The sequence below is a fragment of the Notamacropus eugenii genome, chromosome 1 (genome assembly GCF_028372415.1).
Source record: "Notamacropus eugenii isolate mMacEug1 chromosome 1, mMacEug1.pri_v2, whole genome shotgun sequence".
Taxonomy (NCBI): Eukaryota; Metazoa; Chordata; class Mammalia; order Diprotodontia; family Macropodidae; genus Notamacropus; species Notamacropus eugenii.
Window position 1 is genome coordinate 348,619,583 of NC_092872.1, and position 25,860 is coordinate 348,645,442.

Sequence of the window (25,860 nt, forward strand, 5' to 3'; positions counted from 1 at the left end):
AAATATGATATTTCAAAAGACAAAAGATCTAGGTTTATAACCAAGAATAACTTACCCAGCAAAAAGGAATACAATCCCATAGGGGAAAAAAATGAATCTTTAACGGGTAGAGGAATTTGAAACATTCCAGATGAAAAGATCAGAGGTGAGTAGAAAACATGACACGAAAAAACAAGAGTAAAAAAGAAGCATAAAAATCTAAATGAGCAATCTTAAGTTACTAAACAAGGATAAAGTACATTCTTATATGAGGAGATGACATATTAATGCCCTCAAAACTCGACCATTATCAGGGTTTACAGAGGGAGACAAACTAGATGAGAGACCTGTAGTGTTTCTATTATGCTCTGATGATCTTAAAATAACAGTGATCCAATAACTGATGATCTTAAAAAAATAACAAGTAGAGGAATACACTTGGAAGAGAAAGGGAAAGAGAAGCATGAGGAAAATTATCTGACAAAACTGGGGTGTGCCAGTAGAATTCTATACAAAGAAGAGAAGGTAGGGGGAGCAAGTAACACTTAAATCTCATTTATCTGAACTAGTCAAAGGAGGAGAAAATAAAACATAAACTGTAGGTACAGGAGTTCATTTCACTCAACAGCAAAACAAGAAAGAAAGTGGAATAAGAGAATAACGTAAGGGAAGAATTAGTCTTAAGCAAAACAAACTCTTAAAGAGGAAAACAAAGAGAAAGAAATGCATAAGAGAACAGGATGAAGTGAAATAACAAAATTAGCAATCCTAACTATGAATGCAAAGGGTACAAACTCACCCCTAATACAGAAGAGGATAACAGAATGAACTAGGAAGTTGAACATACAAGAAACACACTTGAAACCTAAGGATGTAAAATAAGTTAAAATATGTGGCTGGAATAAAATCTATGACATTACAGCTTAAGTAAAAAGAAAAGGAGTAACAATCATGGCCTCAGGTAAAGCAACAGCAAAAACAGATATAGTTAAGAGAGATAATAAAGAAGACCTTTTACTGAAAGGTACCACAAACAATGAATTAATATAAATACTAAACATGTATGCACCAAGTGGCATAAGCATCTAAATTCTGAAGCGAAAACTTAAATGAGTTATGGGAAGAAATAGACAGTAAAATTATAATAGTGAAGGACTTCAATTTGCCCCTCTCAAACCTAGAAAAATATAACCAAAAAATAAGCAAAAAGAAAATTAAAGGCCTAAATGGAATTTTATTTACTTTTTTGGTGGGTACCAGCAATTTATTTTTTAAAAGACTTCTTAAAGATTATTTTATTCTTTCCAATTACATCTAAAGAATTCATTTTAAAAAATTTGAGTTCAAAATTTTCTCCCTCCTTCTCTTCCCCCCTTCCTAAAAAGGTAAGAATTTTAAATAGGTCATATATGTGCGATCATGTAAAGCATACCTCCATATTAATCATGTTGTGAAAGGAACATAATAAAAGGGGGAAAAGCACACAAGCACACACACACACACACACACACACACACACACACACACACACACACACAAAGTGAAAACAATATGCTTTTATCTGCATTCAGTCTCCATCAGTTCTTTCTCTGAAGGTGGACAGCATTTTCCATTTGAGTGCTTTAGAACTGTCTTGGATCACTGTATTGATAAGAAGAGCTAAGTTATTCATTGTTGATCACAGTACAAAGTTACTGTTAATATGTATGATGTTCTAATGTTCTCCTGGTTCTGCTCACTTCACTCGGTTCACTCAGTTCACACAAGTCTTTCCAGTTTTTCTTAAACCCATCTGTTCGTCATTTTTTTAAAAATTATTTTATTTGTTTTCAGTTTTCTACAATCACTTCCATATATCTTTTTTCCCCTCCCTCCCCATTCCCTCCCTGACATGGGGTGCAATCTTATATAGGCTCTACACATACATTCCTATTAAATACATTTTCACCTTTGTCATGTTGCATAGAAGAATTAAAATGAATGGGAAAAACCATAAAACAAAAGAAAACAAAACATAACACAAGAGAAAATGATCAGCTTCATTCTGCATTCCAATTCCACAGTTCTTTCTCTGGATGTGGATGGCATTTTGCCTCAAGAGTCCTTTGGGAATTTTTTAGATCCTTGCATTGCTGTGAAGGACTAAGTCTACCAGAAAAATTCCTCACACACTGAGGTTGTTGCTGTGTACCAAGTTCTCCTGGTTCTGCTCCTTTCACTCAGCATCAGATCATATAAGTCCTTCCAGGCCTCTGAAGTCTTCCTGCTCATCATTTCTTTTAGCACAATAGTATTCCATTACATTCACATATCACAACTTGTTCAGCCAGTCCCTAACTGATGGGCATTCCCCTGATTTCCACTTCTTGGTCACCACAAAAAGAGTGGCTATAAATATTTTTGTACATAGAGGTCTTTTGGTGTTGGTTAAATCTTTTTTTTAAATTTAATTAATTTGTTTTCAGTTTTCAACAATCACCTCCACAAAGCTTAAATTTTATCCCCCTCCCTCCCTGAAATAGCAATCTTATACAGGTTATATACATACATTCTTATTAAACACATTTTCACATGTTGCATGGAAGAATTAAAACAAATGGGAGAAACCATAAGAAAAAAACAAAACATAACACAAGAGAAAAGAGTCTGCTTCATTCCACATTCCACTTCCATAGTTCTTTCTCTGGATGTAGATGGCATTTTGCCTCAAAAGTCCTTTGGGGATGCATTGCTGTGAAGAGCTTAGTCTATCAGAAATAGTCCTCACATACTGTGGTTGTTACTGTGCATAATGTTCTCCTGGTTCTGCTCATTTCACTCAGCATCAGTTCATATAAGTCTTTCCAGGTTTTTCTGAAATCTGCCTGTTCGTCATTTCTTATAGCACAATAGTATTCCATTACATTCATATACCACAACTTGTTTAGTCATTCCCCAATTGATGGCCATTCCCTCAATTTCCAGTGTTTGGCCACCACAAAAAGAGCTGCTATAAATATTTTTGTACATAGAGGTCCTTTCCCATTTTTTAATGATCTCTTTGGGATACAAACCTAGTAATGGTATTGTTGGACCAAAGGATATGCACAGTTTGATTACCCTTTGGGCATAGTTCCAAATTGTTCTCCAGAATGGTTGGATTGGTTCACAACTCCACCAACAATGAATTAGTGATGTAATTTTCCCACATCCTCTCCAACATTATCATTTTCCTTTTTTGTCACATTAGCCAATTTGACAGATGTGAGGTGGTACCACAGAGTTACTTTAATTTGCATGTCTCTATTCAATAGTGATTTTTTCATATGACAACAGCTTTGATTTCTTTATCTAAAAACTGCCTGTTCATGTCCTTTGCCCATTTATCAATTGCAGAATGACTTGTATTCTTAAAAATATGACTCACTACTCTATATATTTGTGAAATGAGGCCTTTATCAGAGACTCCTGCTATAAAAATTGTTCCCAGCTTTCTGTTTTCCTCCTAATCTTGGTTACACTGGTTTTGTTTGCACCAAAACTTTTAAATTTAATACAATCAAAATTATCCAATTTACATCCCATAATTCTTTCTATTTCTTGTTCGGTAAAAAATTCTTTCCTTCTCCACAGATCAGACAGATAAACTATGCTTTCTCCTACTCTGCTTATGGCATCACCCTGTCTAAATCATATACCCATTTTGAATTTAACTTGGTATATGGTATAAGATATGTTGGTTTCTACCAAGTTTCTTCCATTCGGTTTTCCAGTTTCCCCAGCAATTTTTGTCAAAGAGTGAGTTCTTAGCCCAAAAGCTAGGGTCTTCAGATTTATCAAATGCTAGATTACTAAGATAATTTACTATTGTGTCTTGTGTAACTAATCTATTCCACTGATTCACCACTCTACCAAATAGAATTTTAGAAGAGTTAGACATGATAGACTTCTGGAGAATACTGAATGGAAAGAGGAATATTTCTTAGCTGTGCAATGCATCTTCACAAAAACTGATCATGTATCAGGGCATTAAAAACTTTGCAAATAAATGCAGAAAAGCAGAAATATCAAATATATCTCTTATAGATCATAATACAATAAAAATTCTATTCAATAATAAGCTTTTGAAGAAAAGATTCAAAACTAAATGAAGACTAAATAACTTCATCCTAAAGAATGGATGAGTCAAAGAACAAATCATAGGAACAATCAATTATTTCAGTAAAGATAATGCAATAATAAGAAAACATATCAAATTTCTTGGGATGCAGTCAAAGCACTACTTAGGGGAAAACATACGTCTTTAAACATTTTTATCAAAAAGAAAGGGAGAAACTGCAGATAACAAGTTAGGCAGAAACTGCTCATAAACAAGTTAGGAATGAAATTTTAAAAAGAATAGGAAACTAACAAATTAAAAACCTTCAATTAAATACCAAAAGGAAATACTGAAAAATAGAAGGAGAAATCAACAAAACAGAGAACAAAAACCATCAAATTAGCTGAACTAGGAACTGGGTCAGAAAATTTCAAATGCTCAAGACTTTTCCCCATAAGAGAGATAAAATAGCACCTTAGAGAAAAGAAAGTGCAGGTAAAAATAAATAAGAACGGTAGAACAACAGATGTCTTCCTGAGACAATTTGAGAGGACCTGAAGAAAAATCCCAGGATGAGGTGTGGTCCCTGTGAAAAGTAAACATTTCCAGGCTAGGGTCCAGTTAAACAACAAGCATCATGCCCTGGGGTTAGATTTGGGAGGCTCCCTCAGCCCCAGCACAAGAACTCATATCCTGAACTCATATCCCGATAGTGAGGAGAGTTGGGTACCTGAGCCCAGGAAGACAGAGGTAGCCTCCACTGACAAGGAACACTACATCCAGCTGTGCTGCAAAGAGCAGCAGGGGAGAAGGAAAGAGCACATACCTAGGGAGTACAGAAGCAGTGAGGCAGAACATTCCTGGCTGTGAGCACTGTTGGAGGTTTGGCTTTGCTTCCAGGCTAGAGAGAAGAACAAAAGATCTGGGGCAAGAGACACCATCTCCCATACCCCAGGGCTAAAGGTAATTACAAAAATTAAGCCATTATCACAAAAAATGCACAGGCAAAGGAGAAAGAATCCAACCACAGAAAGCTATTTTGGGAGTAGAGAAGACCAGGGTTCATTTTCAGAGGAGGATGCTGAAGCAAAGAAATCCCCCTTCTATCCCAAAGAGTAATGTCAAATGGTCACCTGCCCAAAAAGAATTCATAGAAGATCTTAAAAAAGACTTTAAAAATCAAATGACAGAGAGGGAGGAAAAACAAAAACAAATCAGAAAAAACCCCAAAGATTATAAAGGGAAAGTCAACCAATTAAAAAAGAAGATCCACAATTTTAAGAAAATGACCCCTTGAAAATTAAAACTGGACAAGGGAAGCAAATTACTAAGACATCAAGAAATAATTTCTAAAAATATGAATAATGAAAAAAATAGAAGAGAAAGTAAAACATCTTCTAAGAAAAACAATAGATCTGGAGAATAGAATAGGAAGAAAAAACATAAAAATAATCAGACCAAGGGAAAGCTATGATCAAAAAAAAAATCTTGATTCAATAATACTAGAAATTAAGAAAATTGTTCTGAGGCAAGGAGGTAAGTAGAAATAGGAAAAATCCACAGATCACTGCCTAAGAGAGAAAAATGAGGGAAAAACTCATAGGAATATTATAGTCAAATTCAAAAACCCCAGCTCAAGGATAAAATATTAAAAGCAACAAGAATAAAATGATTTAAATATGATGGTGCCACAATTAAAATCATACAAGACCCAGCAATTGGGACATTAAAGGATCATAGGTCTTGGAATACAACCTATTGAAGAGCAAAAGAACTGGGGCTGCAGACAAAAATATTATACCCAGAAAAATTAAGCACAATCCTGAACGAAAATAAAAGGACATTTGATCAACTGTCAGACTTTTAAGACTTTGTTTAAAAACAGACATACAAGAGCCTAGAGAAACATAAGGTACATATCAAAGATTAATTATAAAGGATTCAATAAGGACAGACCATTTACTTTTTATATATGTAAAATGCAAAATGTATTATTATGAATAAATGGGTAGCTCATATGAAGACTGGAGAAAACCTATTATGTGAACTTAAAAAGTAAAACCATTTAGGAGCAGCTAAAAAGAGTAATTATTTTATACAAATGAGGTACAAGAGGAAGAACAGATACAGAGGAATTAGATGGGGGAAGAGGGCTGGTAGTTCTGGTAACCCACTTTCATCACGAATGGGTTTAAAAGGGAACAATACATACATATTTAGAAGGACATAAAAGTCTTCTAAATTCAGAAGAAATAAAACAGTAAGGGGATAGCGAGAGGACAACGGAGGGATCTTTAGAAGGAAGAGTAAGGGAATAGGTAAAAGGGGAATACAGAACACTGTTTAGATCAATGGGAGTGGGAGGATAAGAGAGGGATCTCTAGAGAGGAGGTTAAGGAAATAGGTTATAGTGGTTATAGAAAGGTGTTTAGATTTATGAGAAAGGAGGATAGGGGAGGAATCCTTGAAGGGGTTAGGCAAGTAACAGGAGGGCAAGATAGCAGTAGGGACAGCTGTACTAGAGAAGGAAATGGCAAACAATTCCAGTATTTTTGCCAAGAAAAGTGCAAATAGGGTCATGAAGAGTTGGACACAACTGAAATGACTGAACAACAACAACATTTATCTAAAACCAAGTGCCAGTGTTGCGTGTAATGCAGATAAATTAGAATTCTTTTCATAAGTATGAAGGGGTAAGCAAGAATGTTCATTATCACCATTACTATTCATCATAGTATTTTAAAAGCTACTTATAGAATTAAAAAAAAGAAATCTAAATTATATAGATAGATATAGATACATAATACATGTAAAGAGGCAACAAAACTTTTACTTAGGAACACCTTAAAAAATCAACAAAAAAAATACCTGAAATAATTACAACTTCAGAAAACTTACAGGAAAATCATCGGTATTTCTGCATATTCCCCCCTGCCAAAAAAAAAAAAATCTAGCAGGGAACAGTAGTAAAAAGAAATTCTATTTAAAATTATTACAGGTGGGGAAGCAGAATCAAAATAGCAGAGTAACAGCAGGGACTCACCTGAGCTCTTCCCCCCAAATACTTCAGAACATTTTAAAATAATGCCCTAAAATAAATTTCTGGAGTGGTAGAACCCAAAAAAGGGGAAGATAAAAAAAATTTTCAGCCAAAGACAGCTTAGAAGATTGACTGGACTATCTCCAGTTGTCCTGATCTATATCTGGCCACTGGATCCAGATGGTTCTGGAGAGTGAGGCTGGTGACTTTGCACAGCTGTCTCTCAAATCCAACTCAATTGCAAGTCACAGCATCATCTGCCTTATGTCATGGTCCTCTTGGAACACAAAGGACAAAAAAACCAAAGAAGGTAAGCAGAAAAGGTCTTTTCCACCTGAGTGAGAGTGGAACACAATCCAGTGCAGGCCACACCAGAGCAGACCAGGCCCCAGCAAACTAGAAGCAGGCTTTGGGAGTGACTGAATCAGTAGTGTCTGTGGTTGTATCCAGAGCTCTCAGCCCAAATGGTAAAGGGGTTGAACAACTGGTCAGAAGGAAACTACAGGTGTCTCGTTGCTGGCACTGGGGATTGAACTCTGCTGCTTTGTATAAAATTACTTGGATGTAGGTCGCAGTCCTGGGTGGCAGTCCCAAGGAGGAACTCTAGCACACCAGAGCTTGCAGTTGCAGTGGAGCAGGGAACTTCATCACAATTTCAGGGCAGAAAAGGGTGTTTATGGTCACCAGAGCACAGGCCAGGAGAGTAGTAAACACCTCTCCTTAGATCATAACACCTTGGAAGAACTGAAAACTTACAGGTCCCTAAGAGTATCTCTGAAAACAAATGAACAAAACCCTTTAAGCTTGGAATAGCGTACCCCCCACCTTAGAAGCAGAAGTTTAATTTAGCAAAGAGTTAAAAATCAAGGAATAAGCTCAAAAAATGAGTAAACAGCAGGAAAAAAAATCTGACTATAGAAAGTTACTATGATGACAAGAAAGATCAAAATACACACTCAGAAGAAGACTGTTTAACAGAGTTTCAAAACTCCTATATCCAAAGCCTCCAAGAAAAATATGAATTGGACTTGGGCCATGGAAAAGCTCAAAAGGGATTTTTAAAATCAAGTAAAAGAAGCAGAGGAAAAACTGGGAAGAGAAATGAGAGTGATGCAAGAAGATCATGAAAAAAGAGTCAACAGCTTGGTAAAGGAGGCACAAAAATATACTGAAGAAAGGATGACCTTTAAAAACACTGAGCCAAATGGTAAAAAGAGGTACAAAAATCCAATGAGAAGAATGCCTTGAAAAGCAGAATTGGCCAAATGGTAAAAGACAAATGTAAGTTTATTGAAAAGAAGAACTGCTTAAAAAGTAGAGCTAGACCAAAGGAAAAGGAGGTACAAGAGCTCACTGAAGAAAATAATTCCTTAAAATTTAGAATTGGGCAACTGGAAGCTAATGACTTTATGGAAATCAAGAAACAATAAAAGAAAACCAAAAGAATGAAAAAAATAGAAGACAACGTGAAATATCTCATTGGAAAAACAACTGACCAGCAAAAGAGATCCAGGAGAGAGAATTTTAAAACAGTTGGATTACCTGAAAGCCATGATCAAAAAGAGAGCCAACCCCATCTTTTAAGAAATTATTAAGGAAAACTGCTCTGATATTCTGGAACTAGAGGATAAAATAGAAATCGAAAGATTCCACCAATTATCTCCTGAAAGAGATCCCCAAAAGATAACTCCCAGGATTGTTATAACCAAATTCCAGAGCTTCCAGGTCATGGAAATAATAGTGCAAAGCAGTCAAAAAAAAAACCAATTCAAGTATCATGGGGTCACGGTGAGGATAACACAAGGTTTAGTGGCTTCTATATTAAAAGATCAGAGGGCCTGGAATATTATATTGGAGGGAGGGTTGGGAAAGGAGCTAGAATTACACAAAAGAATCACCTACTCAGCAAAATTGAGTATAATTCATGAGAAGAAAAAACAGATATTCAATGCAACAGAGGACTTTCAAGCATTCATGATGAAAAGACCAGAGTTAAACAGAAAATTTAACTATCATTTAACTATCAAATACAAGACTCAAGAGAAGCAAAAAGGGTAAACAGGAAAGAAAAATCGTAAGGGACTTAATAAGGTTAAATTGTTTACATTCTTACATGGGAAGAAGATACTTATAACTCTTAAGAACTTTAGCCTTGTGAGAAAATATTCTAAATCACTACTGACTGAAGAAATGCAAGTTAAAAGAATTATTAGGTACTACCTCACACCTATCAGACTGGCTACTAGGACAGAAAAGGAAAATGATATATATTGGACAGGATATTGGAAAATGAGCCACTAATGCACTGTGGTTGGAGTTGTGAAGTGATTCAGCCATTCTGAAGAGCAATTTGGAACTATGCCCCAAGGGTTATAAAATCATGCATGCCCTTTGACCCAGCAATGCCACTAGTAGGTCTCTAATGCAAGAGATAAAAAACAAAAAGGAAAAGGATCTATATATACAAAACCATTCATAGCATCTCTTTTCTGGTGGCAAAGAATTAGAAACTGAGGTGATGCCCATTAGTTGGGGAATGGCTGAACAAGTTGTGGTATATGATTGTGAAAGAAAACTATTGTGAAATGAAGAGGCAAATGCTCTCAGAAAAACTTGGAAAGACATACATGAACTGACACAAAGTGAAATGAGAACAAACAGGAGGACACTGTACATAGTACCACCAATATTTTAAGATGATCAACAGTGAGTAACTTAACTATTCTCAGCAACATAATGATCCTAGACAACTCTGAAGGATTTATGATGAAAAAATGGTGCCCATCCCCAGAGAAAAAATATGGTGTCTGAATACCTATCAAAGCATACTATTTTTACTTTATTTTTCTTAGCTTTTTGGCTACGTTTTCCTTTATAACATGATTAATATGGAAATGTTATACATGACTACACATGTATAAACTATATCAAATTGCTTGCCTTTTCAATGAGGGAGGTGGGGAAGGAAGAAAGGAGAGAATGTGGAACTCTAAAGTTTAAAAACAATAATTAGAAACTATTTTTACATGTAACTGGGGAAAAATAAAATAGTAAGTAATTTTTTAAAGTTTTAAAAATTAAATAAAATCACTACAGAAAATATAAAGTATGTGGGAATCTACCTACCAAACATAAACAGTAACTAAATGAACACAATTACAAAATGTTCTTCACAATAATAAAGACAGCTCTAAATAACTGTAGGCATTTTAATGCCCATAGGTAGGCTGACAAATACAATAAAAAATTATGATACTACCTAAATTAATTTGTTCCTTAAGTGCTATACCAATCAAACTACCAAAAGGACTAATTTAGAGAAATGGAAAAAAATAATAAAACACATTTGGAAGAATAAAAGATCAAAAATGTGAAGGGAATTGATGAAAAAAGTGGGAAAGGAGGAGGCCTATAAGTACCAAGTTTCAACTATACTACAAAGCTATAATCATAAAAATAATTTGATAATGGTTAAGAAATAGAGAAGTTCATCAGTGGAACAGACTAGGCACATGATATGTAGAAGCAAATGAGTATAGTAAACTAGTGTTTGATGAACTTCAAAATTCTGACTATTCTGGGCATGAACTGGGAAAGTGAACAGAAGTTCAGCAAAACCTAAGCATAGGTCAATATCTTGTATTATAAACCAAGATAAGCTGCAAATGGGTACATGATGTAGACAGAAAGGATAGCATCATAAATAAATTAGGGGAATATGGATGAAATTGCCTGTCAGATCTTTGAATGAGAGAAGAGTTCATGACCAAACAGGAGATAAGAGAGGTTTGTAGGAGGTAAAATGGACAATTTTGATTACATAACATCAAAAAGATTTTGCATAAACAAGATGAGTACAATTAAAATTAGAAGAGAAACAGGTAATTAGGGGGAAAATTTTCTGATAAAAGCTTTATTTCTAAGATATGTAGGGAAATGAGAATCAAATTAAAAGAAGGAGAGTCATTCCCCAATAAACAAATAGTCAAATGATATGAATAGGCATTTTTCAGAGGAAGAAAATCAAGTTATCAAGGGTCATATGAAAAATGAGATACCACCTCATATTCATCAGATTTGCAAAATTGACCAAAAGAAAGAAAATGACAGTTGCTGGAGGGGACATAGGAAAGCAGGTACATTGTGCACTCCTGGAGGAACTATGAACTGGTGTAGTTATTTTGGAAAGCAATTTGGAACTATGCCCCAAAAGCTATTAAACTGCAAACCTTCTGATGGAGTAACACCACTAGTCTTATACCGCAGAGATCAAAGAGAAAAAGCTCTGCCTGTATCTGGCAAATAAATGAGAGAGGGAGAGAGAGAAAGAGGGAGAGAAGGGGGAGGGGGGAGGGGGGAGGGAGAGAGGGAGGGAGGGAGAAAGGGGTAGAGAGAGAGACAGAGAGAGAGAGAGAGAGACAGAGAGAGAGAGAGAGAGAGTGTGTGAGTGTGAGAGTGTGAGTGTGAGTGTGAGTGTGAGTGTGTGTGTGTGTGTGTGTGTGATACAGAGAGCCAGGAGAGAGCACACACCTGTATTGTGGTGGAAAAGAATTGGAAATTGAAGGGTTACTTATCAACTGGGAATGGTTGCACAAGTTATGATATCTACATGTTATGGAATACTATTATATGTAAGAAATTAAGGAGATAGTTTCAAGGAAATATGAGAAAACTTGCTTGAACTGATAGAAAGTGAAGTAAGCAGAACCACAAGAACAATTTATCTACCAACAATATTGTAAAGAAAATTTTGAAAGGCTTGAGAACTATGATCAACACAACGACTACACTTAGAACCTTAATGTTTTCAAGTTTTATTGAAGACTTAAATAAGAAAAACAGGATCTAGGAGTAGATCGGCTATTTTCTGAGGGTTCTAAAGAGAAAGGAAAAGGGAGGGTAGAAAGGAGTAAGCATCAATGAATCTCACTCTTACATGACCTGGACAAGAGGAGGACTGAAAGCAGTCACACGCGGTTTGCTGTGGTTAGTCAATAAACATTTATTAAGTGCCTACCATATGCAGGTACTATGCTTAATGCTGGGAATATACAAAAAGAAGCAAAAGACAGACCCTCCTCTCAAAGAGCTCACAATCTAATGGGTGACATAAATAGGGATAAACAAGGAAGGGAAGAAAGAGAAAATAATATTAGGAAGGGAGCAGTCACAAGAAAAATAAACTTCTTGATATCAAAAGAAAATGTAAAGGGAAAAAAACAAAATCAAAGATCTGGAAACTAAAGGGATGCACATCAATTAGAAAATAGCTGAATGGCCAAAGTATGATAAGTGAACATAACAGAATATTATTGTGCTGCAAAAGATGACAAAAGAGAATTTCAGAGAATCTTAGTAAACAGGAACTGACGTAGGAGTAAATAAGCAGAATCAGAAGAACAATTTATATTAGAACAACAACAACATAAAGAAAAACAACTTTTAAAAGACTGAAGAACTCTGATCAATGCAATGATGTCTTGAGAGGATCCATAAGGAAGCATGTTTCCCACTTCCTGAAAAAGAAGTGAACAACTCCAGGGGTGGAAGGAGACATACATTTTTGGGTATGGCCACTGAGGACTTGAATCTCCTATGTTTTTTATTACAGGATAGTTTTTTCTATTTTTTATTATGGATGTAGGTTAGGGGAAAGGAGGAGGGAGGGAAGGCAAAATCCTTCTGCCCTTAACTCTCTAAAAAAGAGGAAAGTCACTGAAACATTTTTTAAAAGAGCAGGAGTACAGAAAGTAGTTCAAAAGGAAGAATGAATAAGTAGGAGAGTTTTCAAAATAACAGGCAGGAATTTATTATATCTTAAGTAACATGAAAAAAACTCATTTTCATATCTTTAATGAGCCATATTTTGTATATGGAAATTTGGGGGGGGGTTTCTTTGATGCTTGTTATGTTCATAATAAAGAAAAATTAGATAAATCTACAACTCTATCCTTCCGACCCCTCTTCCCCACCTCATCCCCCCTTTTTTAAAACAAACAGCAAAACTACTATCATGTAAGTCTGCCAAGTATCACCAAAGGTAATATTTTGAGGTATTAGACTGACTACCAAACTGAAGGTCTACACAGAGCCATTGTGCTGACCTCATTGTTTGCCTATGAAATGTGGACAGTATATCCGGTGTCATGCCCAGGAAACTGAATTGCTTCCATTTGAATGGTCTTGGGAATATTCTGAAGATCACCTGGCAGTATAAAGTACCAGATACTAAGATCCTTTCTTGAACTAAACTGTGAGGCATTCAAACTCTACTTCAGAGAGCACAACTATGATGGGCTGGTCACAATGTTCAAATGCAAAACATACACTTGCCAAAAACACTATTTTATGGAGAATTCACACAGGGCAAGCATTCACATGGTGGTTAGAAGAAGCAATACAAGGACACTCTCAAGGTCTCTATTAAAAACTTTTGAACTGATTGTGACACAGGAGACACTCAGACAAGGACTGCTCTATGACCAAAGGAGAACTGCAGCAGCTCAAAAGAAATACAAGATGCAAATTCAGAGAATATACCCCAGATGTTGACACAGACTGTTCGTGCCCAACCTGCGGTAGACCATTCCGAGCTCATACTGGTCTGAGCCGCAGTCAGATACGCTGAAACTTGACTCTAGAATAGTTGTGTCATTTTGATCCTCTTCAAGAACAAAGGACAACAACTGACTATACTGCTTAACTGTTTTCAGGCCCTATGTATTGTGAGAAGTGTAACTGTGAATTAGATGGGATTTTATGCTGTTTAAACAAAATTTACAGATTAAAAAATAAAGGAATAATGAGCAAATCAGGAAGAAAAGAACAAAGGAAAATATCACTTGGAAGATTTAATTTTATCATACCTGAACTTAGATATTCGGGTCATACTGTGACACTTGAGTTCATAGGGATTAAAAGGACCATGAAGTAGTACCTTGACATGAAATGATAAAAAGAAGCAGAATGTCAATAAACAAGATCACTTCTTTTCATTATAATTTTTCCCCTCTCCCTATCACTACAATCCAGTATCTCAAAAATATCACTCCCAGAAATTACATTTTGAATTTTCAACTACAAAAGACCCTCACATAAATCATATATATAATAGGAGACAACTAATAATGCATTGTTTGGAGGAAAAAGGCCTCAATTCACCGAATCTTTGTTTTAAACCCTTTAACAAATTACATGAGCATTTCCACACAGGCTTTTTGGGGGATGTAATTGATTACTTCAACACAAATTTTTTGGGGGGAAGATCATTAACCAACATCCCTAACACCTTCAACAGAAACTTTGTTGAAAATATTGGATAATCAGTGAATTTTACATTTTAGTGGAACTAGTATACAAAATGTGTAATAATAATTCATAGAACAGCAATTCCCAGGCCCAACCAAAATCTCAAGGCCATGGAGTTGATAGTTAATTCCCCTGAATACGGAAAGAAGCAGTACTGCTGAGTCCATTTTCCTCATTACTGGAAACCCCAGGAAATGAAAAAAGGGTAGTAAAGTAGCAACAACCAGGCAAGAAATCTTCCAAGTTCTAGGAGCTCAGATTTACTTCTAGATCTCAATCTATTGGTTAAGAACTTCCTTTGCTAAAGAGGAGACAAAACATTTGCTGCCTGGGATGGAGTCACAAAGTTTACTGACTTAGAAAATATTACTGATTAAGCCTGACCAACAAACCATACTTCTTCTGAAAAGATGTTCTTTACACAAACATATTCAACAAACAGATACTATGCTAGAAAGTATGAGAATACAAAAAGAAAAATGACACAATCCATGTGGCACTTGCAATCTAATAGAGAAAAGGAACTGATACAGATTCAAATAAGTATGATACAAAAAAGAAATAGAGGTGAGAAGAGATCTAAAGTGTTCTAGGAACATTTGAGAAGGAATAAATTACTTCCAGCTTGGGGGAAGAGAAGGAGCTGGAATTAAGTAAATCTCCACGGAACTTAGAAATTTCAAAGCAGTAAGTAGCAACTTGTTGCTATAGGCTTGAAATAAAAATTTTTTTTTAGTATATTCGAAAGACAATCTCTAAAATTACCTTACAGTTTGGGGCACCAAGTTTGTTAGCAGAAAAGCTGTCTAACAATATTCGGATCAGGAACTTTTCATCCTCTTTACTGTGAGTACATGGTGGTATAGTTGCACTGGCAGCATTTTCCACTGCCTTGGAAAAGAATTCCTTCAGCATTTCATTGCTTTGCTAAACAGAATTACAAGAAAAGATTACCTTTTAACTGGCATCAAAAGGAAATGACTGTGATCCCTCTATTCCCAACAAAACTCCAGGCCCTGTTCCACAGTGGCCCAGTTATGTGAGACTAAACCAGGCACAGTCACATCAAGCTGGGGAGGGGTGACAACAACACAACCTCATGGGGTAACATGTTTGCAGTGTATCCCTCATATGCTCACAAATTACTGTGCTCAAGGGCCACACTCCCTTGCTGGCTAAGTTGCAGAGGGATTTGACAGTATGCTTATACCTTGGGTAGCTTCATTTTCAGACATATGTGCTCCCTTTCCTATGCTCGCTTCCTCAGGTGTATCAACGTAAACGCCTTACCCTGTGTTATATAAAATGTGTCTATTTTAAAATTTTGTTGCTTTAATCATTACTGGTTGGATTGTTTCTACGGAAGTGAAGCCCAAAAAAGGAGCTGCAACAGGCAGGGATGCCTTCCCCTTCATATCTATTTAGCAAATGGTTTAGAGACACAGGCACATTAATTTTTGTAAACAGGAAAATTTCAAGGAACAATAAAACTCATACTTGCATAGCACTTTTAAAGTTTTCAAAGCCCTTTGTCTATAATAATAATACTATAAAGTTACAATGATTCTATTTTGCAGATTAGCATTACTATTGAGGGGCTCAGAGAGGTCATGAAGACTTATCAATGTCAAAACTGGATTCAATCTTGAGTATTTTGACTCCAACTCCTGTCTTTTAACTACACGGGAAGTATCGCTTCACTTCTCTGGGACTCAGTTTCCCCATTTGTAAAAAGAAGGGCTTGGATTAGAGGATGTCTAAGGACACTTCTAATGCCAGATCTATGATCTTAGGACAAGGATTTACAATCCAGGATTCCTGACACCTTCATGTTACAGACCACAGAATTTTGAGAACTTTAAGGGACTGTGTATGTAGGTCACTATTCATTTTACTTTGTCATTTTATACATGAAGAAACAGGTCTAGAGAAATGCCAGACTCACTGTTAAATAAACTATTAATTACCATTCAGAGTCATGTCAGCTAAGATCATCAACTAAGAAAAAGACACAAGACCAATTTAAATAAAAGTGGCATCCAACAAGCAGTTAGCAGTTCCCCTGGCAACTGAAAGAAAGAATCATACCTCCAGCAAGTCTCATAGGAAAGGGTAATGTTTCAATGACTTGTTTGTTAGTGCTAAGGAACTACATAGGCATAAAATGCAGTTTGGTCTCCCTCAAAATAAAAATAATGAAATCAGAGATATAGGATTAGAACTCAGGAGAGTCTAGGCCTGGTTACACAGATTTAAGAGCCATCAGCATAGATAAGATCATCAAACTATGAAAGCTGATACAGTCAACCAAAAGGGGGAATGTGTGTCCAGGACAGAACCTTGTAGCGTTCCTGCAGTTAGGTGACAGAATATGGATGATGATGTGACAACACTGCAAGATAAAGACAGGTACATGGAGCTAGGTAAGTGGGGCCATTTCTCTTTCTATGAGAGGGCTGAAAAGAATGCCTTCTTCATAGGATGGAGGACCTCTGTTACAGATCATTCATGCTGGGTTGGATACAGTCACTGTTCTCATCCACCTGCAGCAGACTTCTTTGTTTTGGTGCAGTGTTTTGGCCAATGGAAAAACCTCTATTTCTCTACAAAGAAAAAAGCTCTGAAGGTAAAGAAGGAATTTAAATTATAGAATCATAGATTTAAAGGCAGAAGGGACGTTAGAGGCCATGGGATCCAACCTCCTCATTCTGCAGATCTGCAAACTGAGGCACAGAAAGGTTAAGTGATTCACCCAGGAGCCCACAAATTAGCAAGTGTAGTAGGTGCATGAATTGGATTGAATTCAGGTACTCCTGACTTCAAATCCAATGTTCTACTCATTACTTAACACAGCGATTTTGACATATGTGAGGTACTTGGAAAGAAGACTGAAACAGAGGTAAAAGGAGAGAAAGAATCTCATCCAAGGAAATGCAATTGTGATCTGGAAAGGTCAAAACAAAAAAAATGGTGGTAAAAAGTTGATACCCAAGATAAATAAAAGATAGTAAGATAGCACCCAGCTAACTGCCTTTGGTGAATTAAAGTCATCAGACTCCAAGGAACTACCTCGAGGGCAAAAAAAACCTGGCAAATGGGACTGCTGAGCCAATTCTAGTGGTCTCTGGAGTATCCTGAAGACATCCACTGAGAGGTCAAAGACAGAAAGAAAGGTTCCACATATATAAAAATATTCATAGCAATAGGGCAGTGAAAAAATGGATGTCTATCTACTGGGGAATGTCTAAACAAACTGCGGAACATGAATATAAATGTCTATCTGTAATAAACAACAGATATGAAGAATTCAAAGCAGCATGGGAAGATTTATATGAGTTGATACAGGACTAGGAAAATAATATCCACAATGAAAATGATAGAAGTAACATAAAACAAAAAGAAACTGAATGCTGTGTAATTATAATGACCTAACCCAGCCTGGAGAAGAGGTGACAAAATGTAGCTTCCTCTGTTCTTTGTATATGCCATCAGACACTGCTGATGTATTGGTTAATTTTGCTACAACCACCTTCCACTCCCTTTAAAATAAAATTTTTTTGTTGGCCCAGTAGGTAGGGGAAGGGAAATATATCAAAAAATGAAGAGGACGTAAAAACAAAAGATTTCACTAAAAACTTTAAAAAAAGATCGCAAAACCCAGGAGAAGTGACATAGGACTGGATAAGGGTAGAGGTTTTTCTGATTTTCAAAAAAGAAAAGGTAAACAGAGTTTACAAATTATAGACCAGTAGGCTTGACTTCAATTACTGGAAAAATTTTGGAAAATATCATTTAAAGGACAGTAAATAATAAGAAAAGGAAGTGATGATCCCAAAGAATCAGCATCACTTGGTAAGTGTTCTAATATGTGGGCATACCACATTGATCTAACTTTCTTTTTTGACAAGTATCTCGAGACTGGTTGGTCAGAGGAATGCTGCAGATGTAGTGTGCATACTCTATCTCTCTTAATTATAATCTTCCAATATCATATTTCTTGGATTCCTCTCACCTTTTTCCCCCCAGAAAGTCTCAATATTTTTGAATCTTCAAATTTTCATTTAAATCAAATCAAAGATGCAATCCTTCTTGCCTTTTGCCTATCACCCAACTTTGCTGTCATACTCTAGACAAGTGCTAAATAAAGTTCTTAAAAAATATACCTACTTTAGATTCATAGGACTCCTCTGCTAACTCAGCATAGCATTCTTTGATAAGCACATCTCGAATGTTCACCACTTCTTTAATTCCAGAGTAACGATACACATCTACATGTAGAACACTGTGTACAACCGAATAAACCTTCACTATGAGAGCACAGCCATTGACTAACACAGCAAACCTTTGGCTGGCCCCATAACTCCAGTGTTCTCCACATACAAGAGACTTTGCAGAAGGACGCATCTTGCAAATCTTGAATTCCAGAGCCTATGAGACAAATATAGGAGCAATAACATTTTATAAACTCAGTTATTTAGCAAACATTTATTGAAGTTCTGTGTTGGTGCTAGAGAGGGAATACTAAGAAAAATCATGATTCTTTCTCTGTCCTAAAAAAGAATATACAATACCTCAACTGTTAACATCTCAAACAAAGAAATAAGACCTTTCGACTCCTGCGCTACACAAATCTACATTAAAAACATCTGCCTAAAAGAAACTGCTTAGAAAAGCTACGGTTTCACATTTCAGTTCTGCATTTATATTAGTATGCATGGTTACGTTTCTTTAACTTTAAAAGACTCATGATTTCATCAGTGTGAGGACAGCCTTTAATTAATGTGTATAACAACCCCTCTAAGGTTTAGTTTCCTGAATATATGTCCCACTTTCAAACCATTTGATAGCCAGTCTTCTGGTGATGAACCTCTTCTTAATACACAAGGTAGGCCCTTGAATGACAGATAAAACATCCATTGTTAGGTTCGTACTCCATAAGTCTTTGCAGGCATAGACGTGCAGAGAGCAAGCACACCCATCACAGACCTATCCCTGCAGACAGAATCTTCAAGATTCACTGGGTCATACATGCAGAGCTACAACAGATCTCAGAGGTCATCTAGTCCAATCTCCTCATTTACACAAAGCAAAACTGAGCTTTAGAAAAGTGACATGACTTGCCCAAAGTATATTGTGAGATTCAAGATCTGAACTCTTTAACTTGAGAGATACTGCACAGAAGTCATCATAAAGGGGATTTTAGTAGTAGGTTATGCTAGTATAGTAATGAATATAAATGTTTGACATTTCCCTGTAAAGCACACTTAAATGCTGTCTGATTCCAAGATAACATAGTAAAAAACATAAGAACAATGTCAAAGAACATTACTTTGTCTTTAAAAATGACAATTAAGCTGAAGAGTGAAGGCAGAAAATGAACTCCTACATTTGACAAACTCCAAACCTTACCTCATTGATATAAATGGTATGTGAAAACATATCTGAGAAAATTTTTTTAACTGTGGAGAAAAAGGGAATTTAAGAAGTCTTTTCATCTTACCTGAAATGGAAGCTCTAGAAGATGGCAAGGTATTTCCATTAAAAGGTCTAGGCTTACATGAGACCTATTACCATAATCTACAAAAAAGACCTAGACAATAAAGAATGAGAAACAGAAGAGTAAACAAAAATCATTAAAAGGCTGTAATTCAGGATCAAAACCAGAATGCACTATAGCCATAACACTGAATTGTGACAATGGTGATTCAATGACTAAACATAACAGATCAAGAACAATCACAGATTTCTGTAATGACTTACCCTTCCTGTAGAGAGCCACCAACACAACCAATCTAATTTCATTAACATTGTTTTCCAACTAATTTCTGTCACTTGTATTAATTACAAAAGCTTTTTTCTAATGTCAAAATTTTGTCTCATTTAGTGAACCACATACCTCAGCAGAATTTCCAGAAACATATAGGATTTGAGCTCTAAAATAGGTTTCTTTATTCAAATTAGCAAATGGTGCCAGACAAACTAAATCAGGATATGGACGAATCGGCAAAGGCACCAATTTCAGCTGGTTTATTTCCACTGTTAGCTTTTTCAGAATATTTGTGTTTTTTTCATCAATCCTATAACCCCAGAAATGACCAACTTCTACAACCTTAAAAAAAAGGAAAGAAAGTAATCTGAGATTTCTATATCAAACCAAGCGTGTTCAAAAAGCTTTTAAATCACAAAACTTTATGTATCACTATCTTTAACCTAAATATAACTGTATTTTAAAAGTCCCAAATATAAAAATGAAAATGCCAGTACAATACAAGTTTAATTATCAACTTCACTGACAAGTTTATTATTTGACAATGCAAAAATAAGCAATCACTAAAGGGAAGTAGTTATGATCTGTATATTTGGGGAAAGTATTCATATCAATAAAATAACATTATCCTTTGAAATAATATTAGAGTGAGCCACCCTATATTACATATCAATCACTAACCAATTTAATTAGAATCTAGAGCACCTAATAAAATACACAGTTTTCAATACAGTTGATTCAACTCAATTTAAAGAAAAACTATTATAGTCATCTCAGTCAAATTCACCATACCTCAGTGACCTCAATGGTTAAGAGAAGGCTTGTAATTGCTTGTGACTGCTCTAGAGCATCTAATGAGATCTGCATAGTATCAATTGTCTGCTTCTGGAAGTCCACGTTCACTCTAAATAAATACAAAAATTTTTTTTAAAGCAGTGTTACAAAATCATCTTCACATGCTTTAAATTATCATTATGGTCTATACATGTAATCATGAAATGCAATAATACCATTGAATGTCACATATTAATGCCAAATTCTAAAATTCATGGTATTTGAAATATTATTTAAATTTTAGTTTCTTTGTCAAAAAGCCAGACTAAGTCACAGAAATCTAAATAAATTCTTCCAGGGCAACATTACAAGACAGAACCAAGTATTTTCATGCATCAAAACAAGAGACCCATGTGCAGGAATTTGAAAGAGAAATATAATATAAAATTCAACAGTTAGGATTCCTGGTTCATAGCAGGTACATCTAAGCTGCACAAGTGAAATCTTTATCCTGTGAAATTAAATTCAGAAAATGAAAAATAAGCCTACTTCTATTGATCATGCCTTTCAGTCAGAATGTAAGCCAATTAGATTTCAAAGATTTAATATACTCTTAAATAAGTGATTGTCCTCCTACAACTAGAGCTAATTATTAATGGCCATTGTGCTTCTTGGGCATAAAGAGCCTCCAATCTAGAGTATGAATGGACTTTGGTGGTCATCTATTCCAACCCCACTCCTTTTACACAGAAGAAAACTGAAGCTCAGAAAGGCTAAATAATTTGCTGAGGGTTATAAAAGTAATTTGGTAGCAAATTTGGAATTAAAATTCAATGATCCCAAATACAATGCATCATAAGCCCCAGAATATGGTAAGAGACTTAATATCTATTGAAAAACATTAAAACTGTGGTTGAATAGGTTTTTAAAATCATGGTTGAAAAGGTTTAAAAATAATCAAGGGAAGTGTCTGCTAGACCTTAAGCCCCTCCTCCCATTCTGTGTTCCCAGTGATTCTTACCTCCCAGCTGTTCCTCACACAAGACCCTCTCCTATACCTGGAATACTCTCCTTCGTCATTTTCACCTCTAGGTTTCCCTGGCTTCCCTCAAGTCTTAGGTTAAGTCCCACTTCAAAGATTTCCTATCAGACCTTACCCAATTCCCCTTAATGCTAGTGCCTCCATCTACTGATCATCTCCAATTTATCATTGGGTCCCTATTTTATTTGTACATAGTTTTTTGCATACTGTCTCCTCCGTTACATTGTGTTCCTTAAAAATGGTGACTGTTTTTTCTCTTTTATCCCCAACGCCTAGCACAGTGCTTGGCATGTAGTATGTACTTCATAAATGTTTGCTGACTACCTGACCAGTCACATAAAGAGCAAGGTTTAACAACTGGACAGTCTAAAAATTGTACTGGTATTTGAGGTATGTTAAAAGAATTATAGAAGTCCTCTAGTAATTCACTGGCTAATTCTCTATAGAGGATATATGGAAGAATGGGAAGGTGTGGACAGCTTGAGATCTATACCAATGAAGGAATATAGATCTCTTAAAATATCTGAATTCTAAATCACAGCCACTCACTACAATGTTGATTAGTTTTTGAGATTTCCAATATTATATATTACAAACTTCTACTAAAGTTCTCTTCCAAGGCTTTATCATGGCTTAATGATGAGTTGGAAAAGACCTCGGCAGCTATCTATACTAACCTAAAATCAAAAGGAATTCCCACTTAAACATACCTGAAAAGTAGTCATAACCTCTGCCTGAAGAACTGTAAGGAGGGGAAACATACTTCTTAAAGTAGCCCATTCCATGTCTATAGTTGTAATTGCTACTGACATCAAGGCTACATTTGCTGTTCTGTAAATTTCATTGCTACTGGTTCTCCTTTTTGGGACCAAATAGCATCCAATCTGTTTTCCCCAGGACAGTTCTTCAAATAGTTGAACACAACTTATCAAGTGACTCCTGAGTCTTCACTTTTTTAGGATAAACCTTTTCGTTTTGTTTAAACGATCCTCATACAACAAACTCAAGGGTTTTCACTATCCTGGCTGTGATTTTCTGGATGTTCTCTAATGTATCAATGTACTTTCTAAGATGACAGGTAGAATTAAAAACACCCTTCCCACTGGGGTGGAGAAGAGGGGAAGCCTCCTTATTCCATGAAGTCATGCTTTTGTTAATGTAGTCCAAAATCTCATTAGCTTTTTTTTGGCTATTCCATCACATAGCTGGCTCATACTGAGCCTACAGTCAAATAAAACCTCAAAATCTCAAAACAATTTGTGACCTAATCATGTCTCCCCCATCCTATGATTAGGAAATATTTTTTTTTTCAATTTAAGGACAAGACTAGGGGTGTCTTGAGGTACAAATGAGATCATGGGTATAAAGCATTTTGCAAACCTTAAAGGGATATAAAGGTGGACCATGGGGAGCTGTGCTGCGAGTGCAGACCTGAGGTGGAACCAGATCAGGGTTTTCTCCCCTTGGCTGCACAAATGTTTTCCAAGAAAAAAGCCTCTGATTGCTCAGAAAAAAACCATCAAAATATTCTTGAAGGCAGGGAAAACTTATAAATGGTGTGTGTGTGTGTGTGTGTGTGTGTGTGTGTGTGTGTGGGTGTGGGTGTGGGTGTGGGTGTGGGTGTGGGTGTGGCCAAAGTGAGAACCAAACCTACTGTGATGGCTCCCACCTCCTACAGTGAATGGGCCTGTTCCCCCTCAGGTTCAAAGTTGAAGAAAACCATTTGCCTCTTCTTTGCACCTGCAAGGCAACCCTGAAGCCCCTGTACTATGATGGCACTCACAAGAGTGAATGAATACAGAATGCCCAAGAGGGTTCCCCACTCTGACCAGCATACTACCCTGAAGGCCTTGGGTTTGGGCTGTCAGCATTTCCTCTAACATGGGCACCTCCCTTTCTGGTACTTTTGGAGGACCTGACTGCCATCCCACTAGAAGATCCTCCCAAGACCTTTGTATTCCTCCACACCTGAGTCTAGACTCAGCCTGTGTCTCCTCCACAGGTGGGAAGGAGGCTTTTGATGTCACTCTATGGATTTGATCTGTTGGTTCTTATCCCCCTAACCCCCAAACCCAGGAACATGTATTCATCCCTGTCTGGCACCATTAAATATACCTAATATTGATTTTTTTCAACAAAAAAAGTGATATATAAATGTCAGTTATTATTAACAACCTCAAGTCATCAGGCCTCCATCTGGTAATAACTTCATTCCTGAACTCCCACTGAGCTCAAGAAATTGCTTTATATAGAGAGTGCAATATAGAAATGTGCTGGTATATGTTTAATAATTGGGCTCTCTAGGGGAAAAAATGTATACACACTTAAGTTTATTTGCATTAACAACAATTAAAAAAAACACAATCGTGTCATTTCTGCAGAGTGAATGCTCACACTGAAAATTAAATGGGCTCTCATTTGCTGGTTAGAGCTGGCTCCAGCACATCTCTGGATAAGATTTTATGCTTAACTCTACTGAATTCTTAGATTCAGTACAAAGCTATATAGTCTGTCAAGATCTTGACTATGTTATTCAATGTACAGTCTATTAATTATTCTTCAGGGCTCTGTGCCATCCACAAATTCGAGAAGGATGCCATTTATGCCTTCATCTAAAACACTGGTGAATATGTTTAATAGGCACAGGGACAAGCCCAGATCCCTGGGGGCATTCTGCTGCCAATCTCCTTCCGTTGTGATAATGAACCATTAGATCAGTCATCTAACCAATTATAAACCCATTTAATTGTATATTACTATCCAGTCCACCTCTCTGCATCTGCTCCATAAGAACTGACAAATTACATTTCACCATTCTCATTATCTACCAGTTTAATAACCCTGTTAAAAAAGGAAATGAACTTTGGAGGGAGAGTAACCTAAAGGTTTTCAAAGTGTTCTATTCACAACAACCCTATGAGCCAAGTAGTTTCAAGTATTATTACATTCATTTTACAGATGGAGAATCTCAGGCAGAATTCAAACCTAGATCTTCTGACTTAAAAGTTATCACTAGACCATGCTGACTCTCATTTTAAGTAATTTTCTATCACTGTACAACAAGAAACAGCGAAGAGCCTTTCTTCTCATTGGTTAAGGACACAGTCATGATCAACTGATTCAACATGATGAAAATTCCGAAGTCTAAAAGTAGTCTAGAACTTGAGGGGTTTTTTTGTTTTGTTTTGTTTTTTTGCCAAATAAGCTCTTTGTGAGGTCTACACATGGATTTAAGAAAGCTTAAAAAGTTCAAGGCAAAAAAAAAAAGTTCAAGACTGTTTAACTTCTACTGACTCGAGAACACAGGATTTAGAGCAAAAAGAGACTTCAAGAGATTATCTCAAACAATCCTCCTCAGTTTATAGATAAGGAAACTAGGGCCCAGAGAGGTTGAGTGAAAGCTGCCTATTGTCCCACAGGTCTAAAGAAACAAATCCTGAATACTAACTCAGGCCCTCTGACTTTCAAGTAGAGTACCCTATCCATCATACCATATGGCCATTAAGATCTGAAAATTAACAAGCAGGCAGAAAGAAAAATGCCTCACCAACCTTACCTTGTGTTCCTCAGCTTTGTAACTGTGCCTCCTTGCACTTTCCCTTCAATTTCTTCACCAGCATGAACGTTAAGTTCAAGTGGAACTTTTAGCTGAGACATCTTAATTGCCATATATACAGCAGGAAGAGTTTTAAATCTTTCTGTTGGGTTGCGAGAAAATTCCACAAATGCCCTGTTCCCAAACAAAAAAGGAAATAATTATTTATTCAAAAAAAGGATTAATTATATGTACTAATATCAGCCCAGATCAGTTAACTAGTCCCTGATAAATCTTTCTTTGTGAAACTCACAGGAATCTTTCATTCTACAATTCA

General features: G+C 36.2%; 1 protein-coding gene across 1 annotated transcript in view; it reads right to left on the bottom strand.

Annotated features, from left to right (window-relative positions):
- Positions 1-25,860, bottom strand: part of TDRD9 (tudor domain containing 9) — a 201,520-nt gene that overhangs the window by 16,556 nt on the left and 159,104 nt on the right. The window contains exons 24-30 of the mRNA XM_072630074.1: positions 25,545-25,718; positions 20,965-21,076; positions 20,302-20,514; positions 19,906-19,995; positions 18,573-18,833; positions 15,171-15,332; positions 13,964-14,034 (exon numbers count right to left, since the gene is read on the bottom strand). Of these exons, the coding sequence (XP_072486175.1) occupies positions 13,964-14,034; positions 15,171-15,332; positions 18,573-18,833; positions 19,906-19,995; positions 20,302-20,514; positions 20,965-21,076; positions 25,545-25,718 (1,083 nt within the window). The remainder of the gene's footprint in view (positions 1-13,963; positions 14,035-15,170; positions 15,333-18,572; positions 18,834-19,905; positions 19,996-20,301; positions 20,515-20,964; positions 21,077-25,544; positions 25,719-25,860) is intronic.